The 27,814-nt window shown below is 40.7% G+C and overlaps 1 protein-coding gene across 1 annotated transcript in view; it reads left to right on the top strand.

The window, feature by feature from the left end:
• LOC126457742 (uncharacterized) overlaps positions 1-27,814 on the top strand; it is a 129,776-nt gene that overhangs the window by 87,194 nt on the left and 14,768 nt on the right. Inside the window, exons 10-12 of the mRNA XM_050094288.1 lie at positions 947-1,180; positions 2,297-2,521; positions 10,978-11,270. Coding sequence (XP_049950245.1) covers positions 947-1,180; positions 2,297-2,521; positions 10,978-11,270 — 752 coding nt within the window. The remainder of the gene's footprint in view (positions 1-946; positions 1,181-2,296; positions 2,522-10,977; positions 11,271-27,814) is intronic.

The raw sequence follows: 27,814 nt of genomic DNA, 5'->3' as shown, positions 1-27,814 counted from the left end.
GATTGGCTGTCATTGTGCTTCCTGGTATTCTACCAAGTTGTCGTATCCATTTTATGCACAATATTTCGACAACTGCCCCAACCCTCTTCTTCAGCTACTGTCTGTTTGGCTGTTATGTGTATTCTCTGCATGTACTTCAACCAGATTGTGTTCTTTTTTATGCTTATCAGGAAATTTTCTTTTTGTGTGTCGTGGATAAAATAGCAAAAGTAATTAATGTGTAGTGTTTGTATTGTTTTTAACTGCATCCCGCTACCTGCTTAGATGAGCCATCTGAAATGAGTAATGATTCTCCTTGACTCCACATTATGTAGAAGGGCAAATTTGAATACTCACTGGTAGGGCATATCAGCCAAAGTGAAATAATTATCTTCAGTCTCTGTTTCACAACTCATGTTACTTCCTGCCCCCTAATGCCAGCTCCTCTGAATTTTCAAATTGCTCTGTAACATATGTCTCATCTTCCTGTTATGAATCTTTAGCAGGCTCCTCTCCTGTGCCACTTTTAATTCTGGTGACCTTATTTCATGAGATCATCGTATTTGCTAGAAAGTGCACTGAGAGGTGCTCAGCACTTACTGTTATTCGCAGAAATAATTATCCCCATCTTATTACAGATTGTAAGTCTGAAACTAATGCCGGTGCATAATATACAAATTTAATTTGGGAGTAAATCTGATGCATCATTAATTGTTTATTATTAGTTACTATGTTAACTGACACTGTTAGGAAATATTAACGAATTGGTGCTGGTGATACCATACATGTCATCTTTTGGGGCCAGCTGCACCATTATTTTTATGTCTTCTGATTCATTTGTTCCTTGGTAATAATCTTCCAGTTTTTTTTTTTTTTTCAATTATTCGTGTAATGGTTTATGTTTTGTGCTTAACTAATGGTTGTATGCCACACTGTTGCTTTACTGGATTGACTACTTTTTTTTCAGTTGTCCAGTGCTAAGAACTCTGGCCCTCAGACAGAAGATGCCATTGCGTTGCTCTCCACAGTCCTTCGCCATCGCAGTAGGTTGGGGCGTTTTCTCCCTGCAGATTTTGTAACTACAGCTTGGGCAAAAGTTACAACAGATACTGCTGTATCTGTAGACAATGCACAGCTTCTACTGGAGAGTGCCACATTGGAGGAGTATACACACATTATTCAGAGTCTTGCATCACAGACTGTGAGTAAAAGTCTGTTTCTTTATGGTGCATACTTGGAACATTAGTTTGCAGTTGCTTATAATAAATCCTATTTTACAGTATTGTATTGATGGAAAAGACTTATATAATATTTAGTGCATGGTTCTGATAATCATAGCTCATGTGAATAATAATTAAATGAATCTTACTAAAGAGGGAAGAGTGTCAATGAAGTATGAATGATTTATTTTTCAAATGATGGACAAAGAAATAAACTTGCAGTTTGATCATTGCAACTGATTTAATGTCCTGATGATGAAAAAACTGGAGGAAAAAAAATGTAAACTTAGCTTCAGTTCAAAGGTTGGTCTGAACAACACAATGCTTTACTAGCATGCCCCAGTTTTCTTTACAAACTGTTACTCATGAAATAAAACAATCTACATAATAACACTACAGTAGTGAGTATGAACTCAGTTCATATGTTGTGCAGTGTAAAGCCTGTACGGTTCAGTCTTGAATATGAAAAATTTTTCTGTACATTAATGAAATGAATACACATTGCAGTTTTTTTCTTCAATTTATAGTTTGCAAATGATTAAATTTGAAAAGATACTTCTAGTCCACAACAGGATTTTTTTCAATCTGACAGTCTTTGTAATGTTAGTATATACTGACATTTCAGTCCTTGTAAGAGCATAGTCTAAGTGGCACTCAAAAAGTTCATGATGATTTTCTCATATTTGTTGCATGTGTAAATGAAGCTTACACACTTTCGCACAGCTTCATAAATACTGAAGGTAGGACTTTTCAATGTTATTATCATTTTTCTTTTATTGATATATTTTTTGTATTTTTGAGAATCCAGATTCTTACTCATCTTACATCTAATTCATTATATGCAATAACTCCTCCACTACTGTAATATTATTTTGTAATGAGAACTAAATATAGGATCTGCAGTTCCTTTCTCAATTTGCCTGATGACATCTGTTTTATTTTTGTTTGTTTATTTATTTATTTTATTTTAGGAAAGTAGGTTCATGGATATAATTAATGTCTGCCACAGCTTTGATAGACTTTATATGAACTAATGAAATACATTATTATTGTTAATTATACTCAGTAAAATATGTTGTCATTTGGCTCTATTTCAGAAAACAGCTGTTGCGTTATGTTCATCAGATGACATAGAGAGATGCCTCGTCCTTTGGTCGTCGGTGATAAAAAGTAATTTGAGCAGTGAAAAGAACAAAATAAGATGTACAACTCTGACCAATGTACTACAGCTTCTATTTTCATTTGTTTCTCTAAAAGTACCTGATACCTGCAAAAGAGACCTCCTGAAATTTTTTGAAGTTGCTATTAATTATAACAAAGAGGTAATCAGTTCATCACTTCATATTTGAGTCATTATTATAGATCTATCATAGGAACTGAATTATTATTATTGGGAGGATGCGGGAGCGGGGGGGGGGGGGGGGGGGGGGGGGGGGGGAAGGGGGGTGGCAGATTGCCCTGTAAAGTTTAATTCTGGTGATTTCTGCGAGCAGTTATTCTATAACACTATGACAATTCCCATTTAGGGTTTTTGTTTTTTCATTTGTTTTGTTTCTAGTTCTCATGTGAAACACATATTTGACAAGTTGTTGTTTTGAGTCTTTACTCCTGGAAGTAAATAGAAATGACTCGCTCTTGAGGACACGCTACACAGAGATGTTAAATAAGAATGAGAGGAAAATGTGATTTCAGGACTGGTGTTTGAAAAGGAGTTTGAAAGCAAATGGGAATGGGAGGTGAATCTTGAATACACCATTTGTAATAATTTTCATTGCCAAAAATACACAGAGAAATTTTTTTAATTAAATGTTGATGAAACATGCCTTCCTCACTCCATTTTTTACTGGTCTTTCTTATTAGTTTATTTTATTTTAATGTGCTACATGTCAGTTTCCAAATACTTCAGCTATACAGATAAATTTCACAGTGTTAGCATAATACAACTCATCACTATCACACCCTATCCTCTTCATACATTGTTCTCACTTCCAACTTCTATTTCTCTCCTCTTGCCGCTTGCAAGCCCCACGGGGGGTCCCAACCCAGGTTCACCCCAGTCCAGACATAAAACCTAAATCTTGCCCCCCTATAATTGAAATGTTAATTGTGTTAATAGTCACCTATAATACACAAATGACTTTTTATGATACTTTCTCCTAATTTTGATGCAGAGGGAGGAAGGAAAGGGAATCACAGAATAAATCTTCCATGCCAACTCGTATTCTGGAGGAAACCACCACCTGCTGCTCTACTTTCATCTGTGCATGTTCTACATCTTCTTTTATTAATAATTTCAGTTCACTGTTCTCTGTAAGTCATTTCTTGTGACAATGTAACATATAAACCCATGTGTCAATGTGGTACCGGGACTGGGAATAGGGACGAGGGAAAGAGAGACAGTGAATGTGAAAATGAATTGGCCAAAGGGCTAGAATTGTGCATGGCCAGCCACCGTAGATGAGAGGTAAACACAGAAAAGCACTTTTCAGTCTATGTTAGTAATAATGTTCCACTAGGAATGAGTAAGGAAAGGCTAACAGTTATTTTTATTTTTTATTTTTGGAACAGTGGAAGATCCAGGATGGAATGTAACAATATTATGAAAAGGATAGTTGCTACTCATCATATAGCAGCAATGCTGAATCACAGATAGGCACAACAAAAAGACTGTCAGAAAGTGAGCTTTTGGCCAAAGATGGGAGAGACAACCAGGTGGGGGTAAGGAGGAGTCTTGGGCAGGGAGAGGGAGGATAGCAGGATAGTGGTTGGGGATGGCAAAGTGCTGCTAGTGGGAGCATTCAGGTACAGGGTGGAGAGCAGGGCAGCTAGGTGTGGTCAGTAGGTTAGACGGAGGGTGGGGAAGATATGGGAGCAGCAGAGAGGAGAGAAGTAAAAAGACTGAGTGTGTTGGTGGAATAGAGGGCTGTGTACGGCTGGAATGGGAGCAGGGAAGGGGCTAGGTGGGTAAGGACAATGACTAATGAAGCTTGAGGTCAGGAGTGTTATGGGAACATATGATATATTGCAGGGAGAGTTCCCACCTGCGCAGTTCAGAAAAGCTGGTGTTGGTGGGAAGGATCCAGTTGGCACGAGCTGTGAAGCAGTCATTGAAATGAGGAACGTTGTGTTCAGGGGGAAGTACTGTTATTGTGGAAAATACTGAATGTTCACCTGCATGACCAAATCCCTGGTCAGAATGTGACTTGCATGCTTACAGTTTTCCCTACGTGCTCCTGAATGGTTCGTCAGAGACTACTGATCATTATGACACTAGATTCCACGTCAGTATATCTGGTGGTTTTCTGATTCCTTTTATTACTATATCCCGTCTGTACCTTTTCCACTACGATCCCAGGCCCAAGCACAATCCTACTCTTACATTTTGTAAATATGTTCTCCCTCAGTTCCACATGTAAATCGAAACCATATAACGTGTCAATGAGAATAAACCCAACTATCCATACATTAATAACTCTTTCCATCAAACAGTTCAACTAAATCAGCATCGATTACTATATGACCAAAAAAAAAACTTTTTAAACATTCTACAAAATTCATTTATATATTTCTTCCAGCATTCAGGCTGTAGTTTTGATCTAAATTGAAACAGTCTCCCAAATAGATCATTACATACAGTAAAGATGATGTGACTTACCAAATGAAAGTGCTGGCAGGTCGACAGACACACAAACAAACACAAACATACACACAAAATTCAAGCTTTCGCAACAAACTATTGCCTCATCAGGAAAGAGGGAAGGAGAGGGAAAGACGAAAGGATGTGGGTTTTAAGGGAGAGGGTAAGGAGTCATTCCAATCCCGGGAGTGGAAAGACTTACCTTAGGGGGGAAAAAGGACGGGTATACACTCGCGCACACACACACACATATCCATCCACACATATACAGACACAAGCAGACATATTTAAAGACAAAGAGTTTGGGCAGAGATCAAGTGTAACATGAGGTTGAAATGAAAATGAAAGATAAAAATATATGGGGAGAGATAAGGGTGAACTAGAAAATAACTTGAGATCTGGTATGAAAAAAGGCGAAAAAGTGTTGGTTAAGTTGATCCTGTGGTGAACTTGGGTTGGTAGACAGCGATGTGCATGAAGGTTAGGTGGTTGTGTTGCCGCTAAAACACGTTAAAGGACGGAGAAATTCGGGAAAATTTCGAAAAAACGTGTAAATGTATTAAAAGGAGTGGTGTTGTGGTGAAAGATTACGAAAATGGGGCTAACAATTGTAAATAATGACGTTAAAACCTGTGGGGAGCGGCTAAAAATGACCAGTGATGTGCGAAAAACGGAAGTGGAAATAAAGTAAAAGTTATTAGAACTAGCCGAAATGATTGTTTAATACGTGAAAGCAGCTGTTATTGAACTAGAAACGGTGGATTTTATAGCAGCGGTATTGCTGAAAGCGCAAAATAAAAATTTTTTTGGTTATGGTTTGGAAGTGGGTTACATATATATAGGCGGGATAAAATTGTATTACGGTAAAAAGGGGAAGGTGAATACAAAGTGAGACTACTGGTAAAAACAGAAAGAGAAAATAAAGAGAAAATAATACGACAGGAAAGATTTCAAGATGCAACAGCGACAATAACAAACGTAATTGTTGGGTTCAAATTAATGATATGGTTATAATAGAGGAAAACATTCCACGTAGGAAATATATATCTAAAAACAAAGATGATGTGACTTACCAAATGAAAGTGCTGGCAGGTCGACAGACACACAAACAAACACAAACATACACACAAAATTCAAGCTTTTGCAACAAACTGTTGCCTCATCAGGAAAGAGGGAAGGAGAGGGAAAGACGAAAGGATGTGGGTTTTAAGGGAGAGGGTAAGGAGTCATTCCAATCCCGGGAGATCTGCCCAAACTCTTTGTCTTTAAATATGTCTGCTTGTGTCTGTATATGTGTGGATGGATATGTGTGTGTGTGTGTGTGTGTGTGTGTGCGCGAGTGTATACCCGTCCTTTTTTCCCCCTAAGGTAAGTCTTTCCGCTCCCGGGATTGGAATGACTCCTTACCCTCTCCCTTAAAACCCACATCCTTTCGTCTTTCCCTCTCCTTCCCTCTTTCCTGATGAGGCAACAGTTTGTTGCGAAAGCTTGAATTTTGTGTGTATGTTTGTGTTTGTTTGTGTGTCTGTCGACCTGCCAGCACTTTCATTTGGTAAGTCACATCATCTTTGTTTTTAGATATATATTTCCTACGTGTAATGTTTCCCTCTATTATAACCGTTACATACAGTAAGTTTAAAATAACTTTATGCTGTTAATGTTGAAAATTCTGCTTCTGTTTTCTCAATGTCCACTAACAAATACAGTGAATCTATCTTTCCTTGAACTTTTTCTTCAGTCAGATTATTTACATTTACCTCCAATGTTGTAAAAGGGGACTCATTTCTTTGAAACATTTAGTCTTGCGTTGCTATCTGAAATTTGTTTCTGTTGTTCTGCAAATTCTCATTTAGTACATTCTTTAATTTGTTTCGTATCCATATTTACATTGTTCATTTACTTCATTCCTCACTCAATCACAATGGTTAATTACCTCAGAATGTAAATCGCCTTTTAAGTGAGTGTAGTGGATGTTTTAATTCTAAAAGGGTGAGTCAAATGAAAACCTTAAATTTGTAATGACAAATCAAAATTTCGGGCCATTTTCCTGTAAGTTGGTAAGCGCGCTACAGACAGCATGCAGAATGGCCTGTAGGTGGCAGCATAGTGCAGATGCACACATACTGTCTCTGTATTAATATAAAGATGGCCGCCCCTGTTGCGACTTTCACCAGGGAAGAACAGCGTTCTGTTGTTCAGTTTTTGCGTAGTGAAGGTGTGGAACCTACTGAAATTCATCGTCGAATGAAGGTTCAGTACGGTGATGCATGTTTGCCACAGCAGCAAGTCTATGAATAAAGTAGGAAGTTCGCAAATGGTGTGACTTCAGTGGAAGATGCTCCTCGTCTAGGTCAGGCACTACGAATTGTGACTCCACAGAACATTGCAGCAGTTGAAGCCATAGTGAAGGAAAACTGCCGAGTGACACTGAATGACATTGCAGCATGTTTACAGATTAGTCATGGGTCAGCACACCACATTGTGCATGATGTTCTCCAGTTTCACAAAGTGTCTGCAAGATGGGTGCCACGGCAGTTGACTCCTGAAATGAGAGAACGACCTGTTTATGCTTGTGAAGAACTTCTTCGGTGCGTTGAACGAGAAGGTGATGGCTTCCTTGCAAGAATCATTACTGGGGACGAAACCTGGGTTAACTTCCACCAACCGGAAACCAAGAGAGCGAGCAAGGAATGATGCCATTCTTCATCACCAAAACCAAAGAAGTTTCGAACAGGACCATCAGCAGGGAAGGTTATGCTGACTCTCTTTTGGGACAAAAAAGGCGTCACTTTGGAGCATTACATGCCCAGAGGGACCACTTTCACCAGTGCATCATACACAGGTCTCCTAAAAATCATCTGCGGCCTGCGATCAAATCAAAGTCACGTGGATTGCTGTCAGCAGGTGTCCTTTTGCAACATGGCAATGCAAGGCCCCACACTGCCCGTACAACAGTTGCAACAATCACAGACCTGCGTTTTGAGTTTCTTCCTCATCCATCATACTCACCAGACCTTGACCCAACTGATTTCCATATGTTTTGACCACTCAAAGACGCAATGGGAGGAAAGAAGTTCCATTCTGATGAAGAGGTACGCCATGCGGTGCATGAGTGGTTGCGCGGACTACCAAAAGAATTTTTTTCTAAAGGAATTTATGCACTTTGTAAGCGCCGGAGGACTTGCATTGAGTGTGGGGGAGATTATGTTGAAAAGTGATACAGCTTTGTACCACTTCTGCACAATAAATAATATTTTAAAAAAATATTTAAGGTTTTCATTTGACTCACCCTCATAGTATGTTTCAACTTACCTGAGCTTTTTCTTGACATGGCTCAGCAATATTTTCTTCAAACTTCTTAATCTGTTGATATACCCTCTCATAAGTTGTACGTAATTTGTCAGTTACTGTAGTAGTTAACTGTCCTACAGTAGCATTTATCTGAGTAAAAGTGTTTTCAAACCTAACACTTTGAGCATTTAAATTAACATGTCTGCTTGTGTCTGTGTATGTGCGGATGGATATGAGTGTGTGTGCGAGTGTATACTTGTCCTTTTTTCCCTCTAAGGTAAGTCTTTCCGCTCCCGGGATTGGAATGACTCCTTACCCTCTCCCTTAAAACCCACATCCTTTCGTCTTTCCCTCTCCTTCCTTCTTTCCTGATGAGGCAACAGTTTGTTGCGAAAGCTTGAATTTTGTGTGTATGTTTGTGTTTGTTTGTGTGTCTATCGATGTGCCAGCGCTTTCGTTTGGTAAGTCACATCGTCTTTGTTTTTAGGTATATTTTTCCCATGTAGAATGTTTCCCTCTATTAATGCAATATCTTGTAAGACAGAAAAAATAAAATACAACTCACCTCGCTATGTTGTGCAGCATGCTGCATCTTAATGTGAACTGCAGTGCATCATCTTATCTGTCGGTGACACTGTGATGTAGTTGTGGAACTGTCTCCCACACTGCAAATTTCTGTGCAGTTTATTGGTCAGTCATTGCGATTATTTGCTGTCTGTCAAAGCAGATGGCTGTCAATCTTCCATTTCATCATCTTAAAAAAATCATCTTTGTTAGATAAAATGCTGTGACTTTTAATTGCATGTCATCAGCTACAAATTTCTTTTTAATAACTGCTCTTTAGAATGTAGATTAACATGCGCTCTTCCTTTCTTCAGTGAATTGTTCATTTGGTTGCCAGTGGTAATGCCACAATCTCATGATAATTCTTCATGTAAAGTGGGTTATTCTTCTTAAATACTTTCGTCTAATGATCTCCCCTACCAGTTTTTGTTTTGTATTTTCTGCTTTTATCACACATAATGCCATACATTAGTCTCATTCAAAGTTTAAGTTTCCATTACGCTTCCAGCCATCAACTTGATCCATGTCGTGCTCTTGATGTCACAAATGTGGTGTAATGGCATTGAAATATTAATTCAGTTCTTCTTACATTTATTCTTGACCTGGATACCCTTTGGCTCTCATATTTCTGATCAATTGATAGTTGTGGTGCTATTAAAGACTGTTACACTACATTTTTAATCACTACCGCATAACCAATGCAGTCCACCTTGAATTAAAAACACATGTATTGACTTCTCCATTATATATGCAAGAAATTATGGCAAGACGTACTGACAGTGCTCAAGATCAACCGTAGAATGAATCTCAGAAATCATATTTCATTTGTTTCTCACAGCTTAATTCTCCACTGTTAATGTATATTTGCCGCATCTTCAAGACAGGCCAGAGATTGCTGGAACTTTTATTTTCGTGTCCAAGCAGGTACTCCCTCTCTCAAAGTTACTCCAATTGCTGTCCTATATTGAAGACGTGCATCGTGCCTCGACATGGCTCATCCACATGCAAATAAAAATAACGGCAGGTACTCCCTCTCTCGAAGGTACTGCAATTGTTGTCCTACGTTGAAGACGTGCATCGTTCCTCAACATGGCTCATCCACATGCAAATAAAAATAACAATACTATACAATACCTGTACCTTTATATTCAATTGTTCATTTTCTATCTTAATTGCGAATATCATATACTGATAAGAAAGCATATGGATGCACATCACTTTTTTAAAATGATAAGTGCTAGCTCGGTACTGTTACAAGAGCCCCACTGTTTTCAGAGTGTGCTGTGCTTTTTCATGCCAGTATACTTATTAATAAGTGGTTTAAATTATACCACTTGGTGTACGGGCATTTGAACACTTCTTTTTCCTAGGCTGTATTTATTTAGACTTGTGCCATAACATATGCATGAAAATGGCTGTGTATTCACACATTGTGCTACCATTTGTATTGGCCTACAAACTGTGCTGCCATAAGTAAACCAGTCAAACCATCAAGTACAGTAAACCTACACGAACAGTAGCACATTGTGTGAATACACTGTCACCTTCATGCATGTGTCACCTTGTTCTAATCAATCTGTTCAGGTACTGCAGTATGTGGCATTGCAGTATTCTCACAAAAAAACGAAACTGTTTATGTTTAGAGACATATGTGTACTTTATGTTAATATACGGTATATCTAAAGTAAAAATTGTTGCTGATGAAATTGGTACGAAAGATTTAATAAAACACGCTTGAGTTGTTGCTACCAGTAGTTTAGGTAGTGCCCTGTACTTCAAATCCATTTGTATTTTTAATATTAGTCTCTAAATTCCACGTACCGTATGGTTCTAATTAAATTGCAGCTTCTCATGGATATGCAGTGTGGGCTGTAATTGTCATATGGCAGTGGCACTTGATAGATATGCTAATGAGTAATTGATTTACACTAGAGAAAAATTAGTTCCAATTTTGGCCATTAGGTGCAAATCTGTCTGTGTACAGCATCTTTTCTACATCTCTGATGAACAAATTGTGTGAGCAGCAGTTAATAATAAAATCAGTGTTTATGCCTTTCTTACTTGTTTGACCTTTTCTGCCCATGTACCATTCCTAATATATTACATATGGGAACATTTCTATGAGTCTTTCTTGCATTTGCAGCACCAGGTTTGCGCCTGGTATGGATATGACATGTAATGCATGATGGAACAGAAAAAAATACTGTTTTTCAGTTATATATTAATGTTAAAATGCATTGCTTGTGCATAAATGTATTTTAACCTGTTGTTTTATTCATCTTCCAGGTGCAGCTTGTACCAGTAGTTCTGGATCTCTGCCTGACAATAGTTTTACGAGCTGAATTATCATTGATTGGCAGTGTGTCTGAGATGGTAGACATTTCAGATATGTGCCTACAGCTGCTTATGGCAATGATGATAAAATGGGAGGTTCATGTCATGGATCGTGTGCCACTTTTGCTTCTATGTGTGAGAAATTTGATTTCTGCTATTGCTGAAAGAGCGGATGTCACATGTAATCACGAGTATTCTGTGTCGGAATTGGCAATGTTAGCTACATGCTGCCACAAACTTGAAAAGTGAGTGACATTTTAATGTTATCTGTACCAAACCAGGTTTTATGAATGATGTGTTAGTTCTGACTTTCTCACATCTAAATTGTGAAAACTATGTATTTCAACTTATTACTTCAAAATTATATTCAGATACAAATATATTAGAATGTAAATTATTCAGGAGAATAGTAGAGATGTTGAGTCATCCAAAGGCACACAAACAAGACTGAAAATTTGGATGACACCTCAAAGGGAGGCAGCAAGTATACAATATAGGAATTCATGGCAGAGATGCTGCAGGTGAACTTAGTCAACAGAATTGGTGGGTTTGTGCAGCAGACAATGGGGATGATGTGGGTGGGGGGGGGGGGGGGGGGGGTCAGAAAATGGGAGACGATGTGGCTGCAGGGGATTGCCTGAGGTTGAGGTCAGGAATAAAGAGAATGAAGGATGTTTTGCATGGGTATCTCCCATTTGCGTAGTTCAGAAAGGCTGATGGTATGGGCAGGGATCCATATGGCACTGTTTGTGAAGCAACCATTGAAACTGAGCATGTTGCGTTCAATGGTATGCTCTGCAACTGAGTATCGAATGCTGCGCTCGGCCACAGTTTAGCAGTGGCTATTACTTTGGGTGGATAGTTTGTTGGTGGTAATGCCCACCTAAAATACCGTGCAGCAATTGCAGCAGAGCTGGTATATGACATGGCTGCTTCAAGAATGGCCCTGCCTCTGTTGGGATAGGATAAGGCTGTGACTAGACCAGAGTACGATATGCTGAGTGTTTGAATTGGACAGATCTTGAACCTGGCTCTTCCACAGGGGTATGACCCATGTTGCAAGGCTTTGGGATAGGGTGTGGCATAAAGATGTATGTGATGGATGGGTAGCAGACTATCACTTTAGGACGGATGTGAAGAGTTGTGGGTAGGATGTCCATCATCTCAGGGCACAATGATAGCTAGGGAAAGCCATGATGAAGGACATGCTCTTGTCATCCAGCACCTCCAATCAATTGCCTACAGCATATCCTCATATAATTATAGATACAAACTGCTCCCGTTACTGACTCTTGACCATGCCCACCCCATTACCATCGGGATTGCTATTCGCTAGTGTTGATTCTACCTCCCTGTACACCAACATCCCCTTTGCCAATGGCCTTGCTGCTATTCAGCACTACCCCTCCCAATGTCCTTCTTGCTCGAAGCCATATATGTCTACCCAATTACATCCTCACATGTACTTACTTTCCCTTTGAGGGGAAGACACATTTTAAAAAATCCGCAGCATAACCATTGACACATGGGTGGCTCCCTCCTATTCATTTTGTTTATGGGCTATCTAGAAGAAACTTTCCTAACCACACAAAACCCCAAACCCCTTGTCTGTTTCAAGTTCATTGATGGGCCAAGAAATCCTGCCGGAGTTCTCCACAGCCTTCTCTCCTGTTCCCTTCACCCCAGAGCCGGCTCCTTGTAGATTGCAGCAGGTGCCATGAACTGCACTTTGAACATCACAGCCAGTGAAGAACCAATGGCTACCTGGGCACCAGTCTTCTACTTCTACTGGTAGTTCTATGCTTGTACCGAGAGTTCTGTGTTGCTCATTGGTGCCAGACATCACTCCTAGTTGTTGATAGTTTGCTCTGCTGGCAAACATTCAGTGTATATAGACACACATCCATGCCAGGCCTCTACTTACTGCTAGCTAAGGCCATAGCAGTTGTCAACAGTGTAGCAGTTCTTCAGAATAAGTTGAGTACAGTATATTTATTCAAACTGCCTTTGTGTCAACTAATCTTTTGCTTGCCTGTTCAGATTCTTACAGCAACAGATCTTTGGCTACCTTCCACCCATTTGTGGTTACCAGTGCGCAACAAAACACTAACAATCAACATTACCTACATTTTGGAAGCTGTTATCCCGTCCACACCAAAAAAATCCCTCCCATATCATCTGGCCATATGTGGATGATGCCTCTACAGAACGAGAGTTCCCTTGCCTAGGTCTCATTAAGGCCTTCGCAGACAGGCACTATCGCCCAAACCTAGCCCTCAAACACAGTTTCTCATGCCATGTCCTCATACACCCATAATCCTCCAACCACCCTTAAGAACTAGTTGTAAAGGAGCACATCACTGATCACTCATCATCCCAGACTGGAGCAACTTAACCATGTTCATTGCCAGAACTTTGACTATTTGTTGTCATTCCCGCAAATGAGAGACATCCTACCCACAGTCATTCTACCCCTCCTAAAGTGGTATTCTGCTGCCTACCCAACATACACAAATTCCTGATCTGTCCCTCTGCCACACCAATTCCCAACCCTTTGCCACATGGGTCACATCCCTGCATAAGACCCACGTGCAAGACCTGCCTAATTACCCAGCCAGCACTTCCTGTTCCAGTCCTGTCACAGGCATATCCTGTCCCACCAGAGACAGGACCACCTGAAAGCAGCTATATCGTATACAGGTTATGCTGCAATTTGTGCACTGCATTTTATGTGTGTATGACCAACCAACAATCTGCCTGAACAAATGGCCACTGCCAAATTGTGACCAAGAATACAGTTCACTATCCAGTTGCAGAACACGCTGCTGAACACAACATGCTCTTTTCCAATGACTGCTTCAGAATCTGTGCCTTCTGGATCTTTCCTCCTAACCTCAGCTTTTCTTAATTACGTAGATGGCAGCTACCATGGCAGCACATCCTTTTTTCTCATAATACTACTGGCCTCAATCTCTGCTAACCACCAGCACCCTCACCCTCTTCGCGCAAACCTGTCTGATTGCTAGCGTGCTGGCTGGCCACATGCAGCTGTGACTTCTCCAGTGTTGAAGATGCAAACACACTCATTCAAGATGATTGATGGATCACAATGAAGCACCTCGCTGCACGAAAGGATGTCTCTATTGGTAGTGCTGTCATACTCGTCCACTAGTTTGGTACTCAAATGTGTGTGCCTGCTGGATTCCTTGCTGCCTAACAGCAATGAAGGACCATATGAGCCGAGCTACTAGTGTGATATGAGGTTGATTGTGACAATTTTTTCTCAAACATCATCACAGGCAGTGAAACATGGGTTCATCACTTTGACGTAGAAACAAACATCACCTCTTCTCTGAAGAAGAAAATGTTGAAAGCTGCACCTTTAGCCAGTAAAGTCATGGCGAGGGTCTCTTGGGACTCTGAAGAGGTAATTCTGTTTGATGTGTTCCCCCCTCCCCTGTCATGGTGAAATGATCAACTCTGAAGTGTATTGTGCTACCTTCAGGAAATTGAAGAAATTACTTCAGTATGTTTGTCACCACAGAAATGCAACAAACTTCTCCTTTTCCATGACATAGCAAGACCTCACACAAGTTTACACATCTGAGAGGAGATCACAAAACATCCTTAGACTGTTTTTCCTCATCCACCCTACAGCACAGACCTTGCACCTTCTGAGTTCCATCTGTTTGGCCCAATGTAGGATGCACACTGTGGGATGCAGTACATGGCTGATGGGGAGGTTATTGATGCAGCAAGGTATTGGTTCTGATGTCAACCAATAGAGTGCTACCATGCAGGCACGCAGGCCCTCCCAGTAAGGTGGTGTAAGGCTGTCACATTGAACAATGATTATGTTTAAAAATAGGATTTTTTAAACCAGAAAAGTGGGGAATAATATGGTGCATTGAAATCCTAAGTAAAAGCAACCTGCTTGTAGGGAAAAAGAAAGTGTTGCGTTTCTTATTGGATACCCGTCATATTTTCTTTTGTGTTGTAAATAAACACACATGAACATTCAGTATAGTCTGCCATATTTAACTTATAGAGTGATCCTTGTTGTTTTAATTCATATCACAGTGTACCCTTTGTAAAAATGTAATGATAAACTTCTCTTACATTTCCCTTATGTATCTTGCAGAAGGGCATCTATCATTACATTGACACTATGTGCAGATATAGAACTACCTCAAAACATTGTGTTTCCATAACATACCGGAATGTCATTAGCCATAAAACTATATCATGAAGGTTATGTTCCTGACATTAAATCTCTCACCAATTATCTCGGAACAACTACTGAAACTTTGTTGGTGGAATGAATATCCGTCCGGCATTGTATATGATGACATTGTGATCTTTTTTTGGGAGAGGATGAAGGAGGTTTGAATAATGAAGATTGTGTTTGTATAATGAATGAAGATAGACAAAAGACGAGACAAATTAGAAAGAGAGGAGAGGTGCCGCAATGAAAAGGGGTGATGTATGCATTTAGAGTTGCATCCACCTATCTGCTAAACCAAGGTTTCATGCTTTTCACTGAGCCAAGATGTCAATGTACTAATATCAGTTCACAGTTTGGTATTATATGGCATGCTAAGAGTTTACAATTGGAGAAAAGAGTGATTAACAGATTTTTTATAAATTTTTTGTGCAGAGCTAACAGTGATTTGCAGAAATGACCTAAGCAGGACTGCTGACATAACTTTACCATTTTGTTGAAATTTAACCCTACTGGAGACAACAATGAACTAAACTTTGCTTTGTAGGCTGTATCTTTTGGGAATGTAGTGGTGTGTCTCAGGAAGATGTATCCAGTATCATCCTTACTGTGGCTCTCATTTTTTCAAGTTCAATTTTTTCTTTGTGATACCCCATGTTTGATACCATTGCACAAAAAAGTATTGTGCATGATTTGGCCTACATAGGAAAAGAGAGAGGGATGCCTCGCAGTTCTCATATTTGAAGAAAAAGAAAGACAAATCACACAAATACTTATTTATCTTTTACCTAAAAATATTTTTATTTCTTTCCGCTTAACTATAACTATTGTTATTTTGTCTTTGTTTAATAGCTAGATGTAGAGGGTCAGATCATTCACAACTTTAATAGCTAGACATGGAGGGTTGATGAAATGTACGAAGGTACTACATACAACATTTATGAGGCATATATTTGCTTTTAAAATCACTTACTCTTTGATAAAGTTCCTCTTTATGCCCTGGAAACTCATGCCAGTACTCAGATACAACCTGAAGAATACACTGCTTCTGTTTCTTGTATTTTGTAGTCCTCCTTGAGCTAGACACATCTACATCTACATGGATACTCTGCAAATCACATTTAAGTGCCTGGCAGAGAGTTCATCGAACCACCTTCACAATTCTCTATTATTCCAATCTCGTATAGTGCGTGGGAAGAACAAACACCTATATCTTTCCGTACGAGCTTTGATTTTATCGTGCTGATCGTTTCTCCCTATGTAGGTCCGTGTCAACAAAATATTCTCGCATTCGGAGGAGAAAGTTGGTGATTGGAATTTCATGAGAAGATTCCATAGGAACGAAAAACGCCTTTCTTTTAATGATGTTCAGCCCAAATCCTGTATCATTTTAATGACACTCTCTCCCGTATTTCGTGATAATACAAAACGAGCTGCCCTTCTTTGAACTTTTACGATGTGCTCTGTCAGTCCTATCTGGTAAGGATCCTACACCCGCAGCAGTATTCTAAAAGAGGGTGGACAAGTCTAGTGTAGGCAGTCTCCTTAGTAGATCTGTTACATTTGCTAAGTGTCCTGCCAATAAAACGCAGTCTTTGGTTAGCCTTTCCCACAACATTTTGTATGTGTTCCTTCCAATTAAGTGGTTTGTAATAGTAATTCCTGGGTATTTAGTTGAATTTACAGCCTTTAGATTTGACTGATTTATCGTGTAACTGAAGTTTAACGAATTCCTTTTAGCACATGTGGGTGACCTCAACTTTTCGTTATTTAGGGTCAAGTGCCAATTTTTGCACCATTCAGATATCTTTTCTAAATCTTTTGCACTTCGTTTTGAACTTCTGATGACTTAATTAGTCGATAAATGACAGTGTCATCTGCAAAGATCCTGAGATGGCTGCTCAGATTGTCTCCCAAATCGTTTATATACATAAGGAACAGCAAAGGTCTTATAACACTACCTTGAGGAACTCCAGAAATCACTTCTGTTTTACTCGATGACTTTCCGTTACTACGAACTGTGACCTCTCTGACAGGAAATCACAAATCCAGTCACACAACTGAGATGATATTCCATAAGCACGCAATTTCACTACAAGCGCTTTGTGTAGTACAGTGTCAAAAGCCATCCAGAAATACGGAATCAACCTGAAATCCCTTGTCAATAGCACTCAACACTTGATGCAAATAAAGAGCTAGTTGTGTTTCACAAGAACGATGTTTTCTAAACCCGTGTTGCCTGTGTGTCAATAGACCGTTTTCTTCAAGGTAATTCATAATATTTGAACACAATATATGTTCCAAAAATCCTGCTGCATATCTACGTTAATGATATGGACCTGTAATTAAGTGGATTACTCCTACTACATTTCTTGAATATTGGTCTGACCTGTGCAGCTTTCCAGTCTTTTGGTACGGATATTTCGTTGAGCGAATGGTTGTATATGGTTGTTAAGTATGCAGCTAATGCATCAGCATACTCTGAAAGGAACCTAACTGATATACAATCTGGACCAGAAGACTTACTTTTAGTAAGTGATTCAAGTTGCTTCACTATGCCAAGGATCTTTACTTCTACATTATTCATGTTGGCAGCTATTCTTGATTTCTCTTTTGGAATATTTACTTCGTCTTCTTTTGTGAAGGCATTTCGGAAGGCTGTGTTTAGTAACTCTGCTTTGGCAGCGCTGTCTTCGATAGTGTGTACATTGCTATTGCGCAGAGAAGGCATTGATTGTTTCTTGCTGTTAACATACTTCACATACAACCAGAATCTCTTTGGATTTTCTGCCAGGTTTTGAGACAAAATTTCGTTGTGGAAACTGTTATAAGCGTCTCGCATTGAAGTCTGCGCTAAATTTCGAGCTTCTGTAAAAGATAGCCAATCTTGGGGATTTTGTGTCTGTTTAAATTTGGCATGTTTGTTTTGTTGTTTCTGCAACAGTGTTCCGACCCGTTTTGTGTACCAAGGAGGATCAGCTCCATTGCTTGTTAATTTATTTGGTATAAATCTCTCAATTGCTGCCAATACTATTTCTCTGAATTCAAGCCACATCTGGTCTGCACTTATATTATTAATTTGGAAGGAGTGGAGATTGTCTCTCAGGAAGGCGTCAAGTGAATTTTTATTTGCTTTTTTGAATAGGTATATTTTTAGTTTATTTTTTGAGGATATGGAGGTTACAATATTCAATCTCGCTGTGACAGTCCTGTGTTCACTAATCCCTGTATCCATTTTGATGCTCGTTATTAACTCAGGATTATTTGTTGCTAAGAGGTCAAGTGTGTTTTCACAACCATTACTATTCTCGTGGGCTCATGAACTAACTGTTCAAAATAATTTTCAGTGAATGCGTTTAGCACAATTTCAGATGATATTTTATGCATACCTCCAGAATTAAACATGTTTTTTCGCCAACACATCGAGGGTAAAATAAAGACACCACCAACAATAATCATATGAGTTGGGTACGTGTTTGAAATCAAACTCAAGTTTTCTTTGAACCTTTCAGCAACTGTATCATCTGAATTGGTAGGTCAGCAAAAGGATGCAATTATTATTTTAATCTGATTACCAACAGTGACCTCTGTCCGTACTAACTCACAGGAACTATCTGTTTCAATTTCGCGTCTAGATAAACTACACTCCTGGAAATGGAAAAAAGAACACATTGACACCGGTGTGTCAGACCCACCATACTTGCTCCGGACACTGCGAGAGGGCTGTACAAGCAATGATCACACGCACGGCACAGCGGACACACCAGGAACCGCGGTGTTGGCCGTCGAATGGCGCTAGCTGCGCAGCATTTGTGCACCGCCGCCGTCAGTGTCAGCCAGTTTGCCATGGCATACGGAGCTCCATCGCAGTCTTTAACACTGGTAGCATGCCGCGACAGCGTGGACGTGAACCGTATGTGCAGTTGACGGACTTTGAGCGAGGGGGTATAGTGGGCATGCGGGAGGCCGGGTGGACATACTGCCGAATTGCTCAACACGTGGGGCGTGAGGTCTCCACAGTACATCGATGTTGCCGCCAGCGGTCGGCGGAAGGTGCACGTGCCCGTCGACCTGGGACCGGACCGCAGCGACGCACGGATGCACGCCAAGACCGTAGGATCCTACGCAATGCCGTAGGGGACCGCACCGCCACTTCCCAGCAAATTAGGGACACTGTTGCTCCTGGGGTATCAGCGAGGACCATTCGGAACCGTCTCCATGAAGCTGGGCTACGGTCCCGCACACCGTTAGGCCGTCTTCCGCTCACGCCCCAACATCGTGCAGCCCGCCTCCAGTGGTGTCGCAACAGGCGTGAATGGAGTGACGAATGGAGACGTGTCGTCTTCAGCGATGAGAGTCGCTTCTGCCTTGGTGCCAATGATGGTCGTATGCGTGTTTGGCGCCGTGCAGGTGAGCGCCACAATCAGGACTGCATACGACCGAGGCACACAGGGCCAACACCCGGCATCATGGTGTGGGGAGCGATCTCCTACACTGGCCGTACACCACTGGTGATCGTCGAGGGGACACTGAATAGTGGACGGTACATCCAAACCGTCATCGAACCCATCGTTCTACCATTCCTAGACCGGCAAGGGAACTTGCTGTTCCAACAGGACAATGCACGTCCGCATGTATCCCGTGCCACCCAACGTGCTCTAGAAGGTGTAAGTCAACTACCCTGGCCAGCAAGATCTCCGGATCTGTCCCCCATTGAGCATGTTTGGGACTGGATGAAGCGTCGTCTCACACGGTCTGCACGTCCAGCACAAACGCTGGTCCAACTGAGGCGCCAGGTGGAAATGGCATGGCAAGCCGTTCCACAGGACTACATCCAGCATCTCTATGATCGTCTCCATGGGAGAATAGCAGCCTGCATTGCTGCGAAAGGTGGATATACACTGTACTAGTGCCGACATTGTGCATGCTCTGTTGCCTGTGTCTATGTGCCTGTGGTTCTGTCAGTGTGATCATGTGATGTATCTGACCCCAGGAATGTGTCAATAAAGTTTCCCCTTCCTGGGACAATGAATTCACGGTGTTCTTATTTCAATTTCCAGGAGTGTACTTCTAACAGCAACAAACACGCCACCGCCAACTGGTTTCGCCTATCTTTTTGGAACACCATTAGGTTCTTTGTACAAATTTTGGCTGAGCTTATTCCTGGCTGTAGCCAGCTTTCAGTGCCTATAATGATTTGAGCATCAGTGCTTCCTATTAGCACTTGGAACTCTGGTACTTTCCCAACACAGCTACGACAATTTACAACTGTTATACCTATGGTTCCTGTATCAATGATCTTCCTGTGTTTGGCCTGCACCCCTTGTGACTGAAGCCCTTCTTGTGTTTTCCTGAGACCCTCTAACCTAAAAACTGCCCGGTCCACACCCCCCCCCCCCCCCCCCCCCCTGCTACCCGTGTAGCCGCCTCCTGTGTATAGTGGACACCTGACCTATTCAGTGGAACCCGAAACCCAACCACCCTTTGGTGCAAGTCAAGGAACTTGCAGCCTACACGGTTGCAGAACCGTCTGAGCCTCTAATTCAGACCCTCCAGTCGGCTTTGTACCAGAGGTCCGCAATTGGTCCTGTCGACTATGCTGCAAATGGTTAGCTCTGCTTTCATCTTGCAAGCAAGACTGGCAGCCTTTACCACTTCTGTTAGCAGCTCGAAACCAGAGAGAATCTATTCTGATCAAAACTGACACAAATCATTGGTACTGACGTGAGCAACCACCTGCAGTTGGCTGCACCCTGTGCTCATCATGGTATCCGGGAGGACCCATTCCGCATCTGGATTGACTCCACTGGGTACGCACACGGAGAGCACATTGGTTTTCTTTCCCTTCTTGGTGCCATGTCCCTAACGTTGGAGCTCCCAACTATCAATAATCCCACCCTCTGTGATTGTTCGGATCTTGCAGCCTGCGAGGTTTTCCTCTGAAGCAGGACAGGCGACAGCATGTGGCTCAGCGACAGTGTCAGTTGCCTGCAACGTGTTTGTCAGGCAAACCCGGGAGGCCTTATGTGCGGCCATCTGGGAAGTCTTTCACTGTCTGCTACACCCCGGGCGACCTCCCACTTGACCACAGGTGAGGGGTCAACCACAGTGTGAGCAGTAACTGGGCTGGCCACTGGTGAGGGCTGATCGGCGGACTTGGACGTGCTGAACATCTGTTGGATAGCCACGGCCGGCCCATAACAGTGGTGCCCATCAACTGCAGCCGCAAGCTGTGTAACCGAGGCCATCACAGTCTGGAGCTAAGAGTGAAGTGTCACCAACTCAGCTCACATCCACACACAACAATCGCAGTCCCTGCCCATACTAAAGACCATGGAAAACTGAACTATACAGATAATCGGACTATCGGCACATGCTGCACAACTCTGCTGTAGACCCTGACGAAAATGCAGGAACTATGTCTAATAAATTAGATTAATATGCAGAGATTCAAAAACCTAACTACCGAAGCACTCAGGTGAAACTAAATAATTCGCCACTGGTTAGGAACTTGTAATATGTCACAAAATCAGTTTACTTTCCGATGCAAACGAAAACACGAGAACTGTGGCTGTTAGATATAAAATTAACATGAAGAAACTCAAGAAACTAAACTATTAAAGCACACAGATGATACTGTAAAACTCGCTTCTAGTTAGGAACTCACAAATGTCACAAAATCAGTTACTTCCCTGTTGCTGCTTGTGTCTCGGCTGGCTGCTACTGCCTGACTGACTGACTGGCTGACTGTCAACTCGTGCTACAAAAATCTACTGTAGACCTTGACAAAAACGCAGGAACTGTGTCTAATAAATTAGATTAATATGTAGAGATTCAAAAACCTAACTACTGGAGCACTCAGGTGAAACTAAATAATTCTCCCAGATTAGGAACTTGTAATATGTCAAAAAATTGGTTTACTTTCTGATGCACACAAAAATGCTAGAACTGTGGCTATTAGATATTAAATAAACATGCAGAAACTCAACAAACTAAACTATTAAAGCGCACAGATGATGATATAAAATTCTCTCCTGCTTAGGAACTCGTAAAAGTCACAAAATTTGTTACTTCTCTGTTGCTGCCTGTCTCTCGACCACCTGCTACTGACCTGCCTCAGCCAGATCGTTCACAACTCTGTTTAATAGCTAGATGTAGAGCATTAGATCATTCATAACTTTGTTTAGTAGCTATATGTAGAGAGTTGATGAAATCTTTATTTTCGTGCCACTGTGAAGGGCTTGTCTTAGGGAGCCAGTCACTCAAAGCAAATCTGACAAAAAATACTCTTATTTTATAAGAAACTAACTGTTCTGTGGTATTATTGACAATTTGATTGGTTTCTATTTGAATCCATTTAATAATTTTGTCTGATGGGTGAATTCAGTAAATTACTATTTTAATTTTCATTCAGAAGACCAGTTGCGATCGTCAAGGCAGCAGTTGTTGTAAATGATTGTCAGTTTTGTAAAGCCAGATAAGAATGATCACTATCCACACCATGTTCCATATGAAATTTTTAAAGAAGTTGTAATCAAAAAAATTGTGCTTTACTTTCAGAAAGGGCACATAACCATGCTTTGACTTACATAGGAAGTAGGAAAATATGGGGCACAGAACCATGCTTCGACATACATAGCGAGTAGGAAAATATGAATATCACAAATTTTTTATTCTTCTTGTACTCATAATTCAAATTTGTCAAGCAATATAAACATTTTCAATAGCTTTTGTCATCCATCTTACATATTGGATAGCCCCTGGAGCGCAGGGAGATATTCTACGAGATGATGCTGCAACAAGATGTATCACAATTAATGCTATTACTTTAATATAATACCCTGTAGGCTGCGGGCATCTCAAAGCAGACTAGGGTGGGCAGGTGGCTAGGACAGGACAGTGGTTTTGTCTGGTGGGACTGGTAGAGAGAGGTGGGATGCAGAAAGTGGGGTTGGGGCGAATAGCTGGCAGCTAGGAGGGAGGTAGCAGGTTTGCTGGCTAGAAAAGTCGGAGGGAGGGGTGGCAGTTGCAATGGCTAGACATGCAATTCCCGGGCACTGGACACAGGATGCAGTGCGCGACATAGGTGATGTGGAGATGTGTATTGGGAGGGGATGACAGGACAGGCGAAGGAGAAACTGTTGTGTAAAGCATGTGGAGATAATGGTTTTCTGAAGACTGAGGTCAGGAGTGTTACACAAGCAAAGGATATGTTGCTAGAATAATTCCCATTTGCGTAGTTCAGATAAGCTGTTAGTGGAGAGGCATGTGAAGCAGCCACTGAACTCGAGCATGTAGTGCCACTCGGTGATTAACTTTGTTCTTGGCCACAGTTTGGTTTTGGCCATTCATTCTGGTGAACAGTTGTTTGTTTGTCAGTGGCTGCAGTAGATTTGGTATTTGGCATGGCTGCTGTCATAGGTGGCCCTGCCTTCAATGGGATAGGATAAGCCTGTGACAGGACTGGAGTAACAAGTGCTCAGTGGTTGGATGGGTAGGTTGTGCACCGTGGAGTTCCACAGGGATACGACCCCTGTGGCAAGGGGTTTGGAGTGGAAGTGCCTTGGACCAGGATGTTGTGAAGTTGTCTAGGTGATAAAAAACCACTTTAGGAGGGGTTGGAATGATCTTGGGTAGGACGTCCCTCATTACTGGATATGATAGATAGCACAGGCCAACAAAAAAATTTTTTTGAAAAACTTTTTTTACTTTGATAGCTGATCTTTATAGATCCAAATCTAGCCTTAGTTTTACTGTATCACCCATAGTTTTCGAGCAATGTGCTTTTTATTATATAGTACAAAAATCTGATGCCATACGGTAAATGGGGAAGTTAATGAAATGCTTTGTTACAGCATAAGCATGGTTTGTATTTACAGTAAGCTACTTAAAACAATAATATATGTTAATAGAGGTTTCACTTGTCAGCTGGATTTGGTTTGTATTTTCTTACTCTTTTCTCATTGAAGCTTCTTGTGTAGCTTTTTCTACAATAAGTCGCTTGCTGAACTTCTCGGTGAAGTGACCAACAGTAACCCTCCATCAGGCTGGTGTTCCAGCGGCCTTCGTAGTGTTCTTCCATCACTTTAATGTCCTGGTGAAAACGCTCTCCATGCTCCTCACTAACATCTCCCATATTGTCCGGGAAGTAATCAAGGTGACGGTTCAAAAAGTGAACTTTCAGGCTCATTAAACATCCTAAAGTTTTAAACTTCTTTAACATTGTAGCTATGATAGAAACATATTCTGGATCATTTTCATGTCCTAAGAACTTTGTAATGACTTGCTTGAATGATACCCATGCTACTGATACCCATGCTACTTTCTCCTTTAAGGTCATTGTAGATTCAAAGTTAACATCAAACATCAATTTTCTAATGTCAAGTCCGACAAAGACGCCTTCTTTTAGTTTAGCTTCTGAAAGGTGTGGAAACTTTTGGCAGAGATACTTAAAACATAGTCCATCTTTAGGCAAAGCCCTTACAGACTGTTTTATTAGACCTAACTTTATATGTAGAGGTGATAAGAGTATGTTTTTTGGACCTACAAGGTTTTTGCGTAGAATGTTCTTCTCACCAGGTTTTAAAGACTCCCTCACAGGTCAGATCTTTCTGCACCAGTGTTGATCCCAAGCCCTTCTGTCCCATTCACACAAGAAACACGGAAATTTGGTAAAGCCACCTTGCTGACCAAGGAGCATGCATGTTACTTTTAGTTTGCCACATATCATCCAACCACGAGCAGAATAGCCTATTTTATTTAGCATTATTTCTAGGTTTTCATAGATTTATTTCATATGTACAGAATGTCCAACAGGTATAAATGCATACAGGTTACCATTGTGTAATGAAACAGCCTTTAAACTAGTTTTGGATGAATCAATAAACAGCCTCCAGACTTCCTTTTAGTATTCAATACGAAACTCATTCATTAGGCTGTGTGGTTCAGGAATCGGCAAATGTATACCATGCCCTACTGGTCAGATGGCGGACGGAAGGTTAGGGAAGCTTATTACCTTCTTGTTTTTTGAATTATGACCAGTAATATCAACACTGCAAAAGTAGCAATCATTGGTATGATTTCTTGGCTCCCTCCATATCACAGGAACAGCAAATCCAAAGACTGTCTTCTCCTTTTTGGACCATTTTCTCAGATCTTCAACACACACATAATATATCTTATGTGGCGCCCAAGATTTATCTTGATCACCAAGTTTAGATCCAGGTAAACATTTTTCACAAAGTCTGTAATGTTTCTTTGTTGTTTTTCAATCACAAATTCACCACAAATATAACAAAAGCAGTCAGCAGAGTTTTTACAACCATGAGTAGACATTGTACTGAACACATGTACAGGAAACGGGAAAGTGAGGTTAGGTTGACAGTAAACAAAACACCACCTGTTAACATAAAAATAGAATCGACCTTTTTTTTTGCCAGCAAATGTTTTCCAGCAGTGCTACCAATGTCATCTACATTCATTACACCTCCTTTTTAAATTATTTTAACTATATAAAAGCTGTTAAATTCTTTAAAAAATCACTTAAATTTAATAAATTTCACTGTAAAATGCGAAGAAATGGTGGGTGATACAGTTTTTTAAGTATCATATTTGGTTTCCCACCCTATAAAACGTAAGAGTAAGGTATTTTCAGCAAAAAAGTTTTTCCATCATTTGCCTGTGCAATCAGTGCTCTCATAAAGAATATGGTTCAGTTGTTGCAGTCCAATCATAAAACTGAAAGCATCATTCAGCAAGAGTTTGATATACAACTCTTGCCAGCTCTTTCCCATTGTAACTCGAACAACTGAAATATGTGAAGGATTACTGGCATTAAGTTAGTTATAGACTTTTGTTTCCTTTCATTTTTGAATATATTTTTGTGTAAAATTTATTTTTTAAATATACAAATACACAGCTTCTTGAATTATTGTGTGGTGCAACTGGTACCCGGTCCTATTTGGCATGAAGAATTCATTACTGCAAATGATACATTCCAACAGGCTTGAGATTTCCCGATATGCCGAAGTGCTTCACACAGTATCAATGTTGCTGGAACCATCACATGATATTGACTCATGTGACTCTAGTGCAAGAGATATGCGAGAAATTGTGAACTAGCCACTGCAACAGTCTATTGCTCTGATTTAAATTAGACAGTTTTCTGAAACACAGGAGAAAGTAGAATTAAATTTTATCATCTTACAAACTGTCATTGTATTTGAAGAGGTTTGTAATAAACATTATCATACATGTATGGATATCATATAAAAACGTTAGTGCTGCTTTTTAAATAAAGGTAGCATTCAAAAACAGAAATTATGTACTTCAAAAAACATTAGTTGACTCAGAACTCAGATCAGTATTTTATATGGTTATGAGAGACAGTTATGACTTACTAAATGGATAGCAAATGAGAAATTCAGTCGCTGTTCATGTATTAGACTATTGCATAAAAACATTACCAACTTGTAATCAGCTTTAGAACATGATGGTGCCTTTCAGTTGAAACAAAAAGGAAAATTTACCCACAATGGAAGGTCTAACAAAGGAAATACATCGTATTAAACTGACTAATTGTTATCGTGAAAATAAATTACAGTGACAAGACCCTTCATGGAGATGGTACTAACAGATGTCACTAGATTGAGCAGCGGGCAAAAGTTAGAGAATGGGACTGAATTGAAACTGCGATCTTTTATTTATGTAGTAGTTGGTATTGTTGCATATGACCGGCACACTAGACAATATTGCAGTCAGTTGTTCTCAGTTGCTCCAGCTCAGCTGAGTGAGCACTACGATGATTGCGGGTAGGGAAGCAATGAACAAGCAACAAACTTCATTTTGTTACCAGCCATGGGAATCTATACCATGTAGTTTGGCTTTTTATGAACATCTATCACTTTTAAACTACAGTTTGGCTGAATCCATTTGTAGTGAACTCAAACTGATTTTAAAATTGAACAAATACTCACCAATAGTATTCATTTCTGCAGGAGACGGTAAAAGTCTAGATAGAGGTCAGTGGCATACTTGCGTGTTTCTTGCTGTAATGTTGTCGACACTCACCATGATGTATGAGGATACTGAGAGGGGGTGTGTCAGCTGGATCTACACAGCCAATAATAGAGCTGCGGGCAGGCAATATGTTTGGAAGCAAGAGATGTTGGTATTCTCATGTCAGTGTAGATGTGAAATCTGATACGTATTCCAGAAATAACAGCTGTATTCTCAGGTCCCACTGTAACAGCTACCCTCTGGCTCCTACCCTTGTAACCGCCCCCGGTGTAAAACCTGTCCCATGCACCCTCCCACCACCACCTACTCCAGTCCTGTAATCCGGAAGGTGTACACGATCAAAGGCAGAGCCACGTGTGAAAGCACCCACGTGATTTACCAACTGACCTGCCTACACTGTGAAGCTTTCTATGTGGGAATGACCAGCAATAAACTGTCCATTCGCATGAATGGACACAGGCAGACAGTGTTTGTTGGTAATGAGGATCACCCCGTGGCTAAACATGCCTTGGTGCACGGCCAGCACATCTTGGCACAGTGTTACACCGT

The sequence above is a fragment of the Schistocerca serialis genome, chromosome 2, assembly GCF_023864345.2.
Source record: "Schistocerca serialis cubense isolate TAMUIC-IGC-003099 chromosome 2, iqSchSeri2.2, whole genome shotgun sequence".
Classification (NCBI taxonomy): Eukaryota; Metazoa; Arthropoda; class Insecta; order Orthoptera; family Acrididae; genus Schistocerca; species Schistocerca serialis.
Note: the sequence above shows the minus strand (reverse complement) of the source record. Positions and strands in the feature narration are given on the sequence as shown.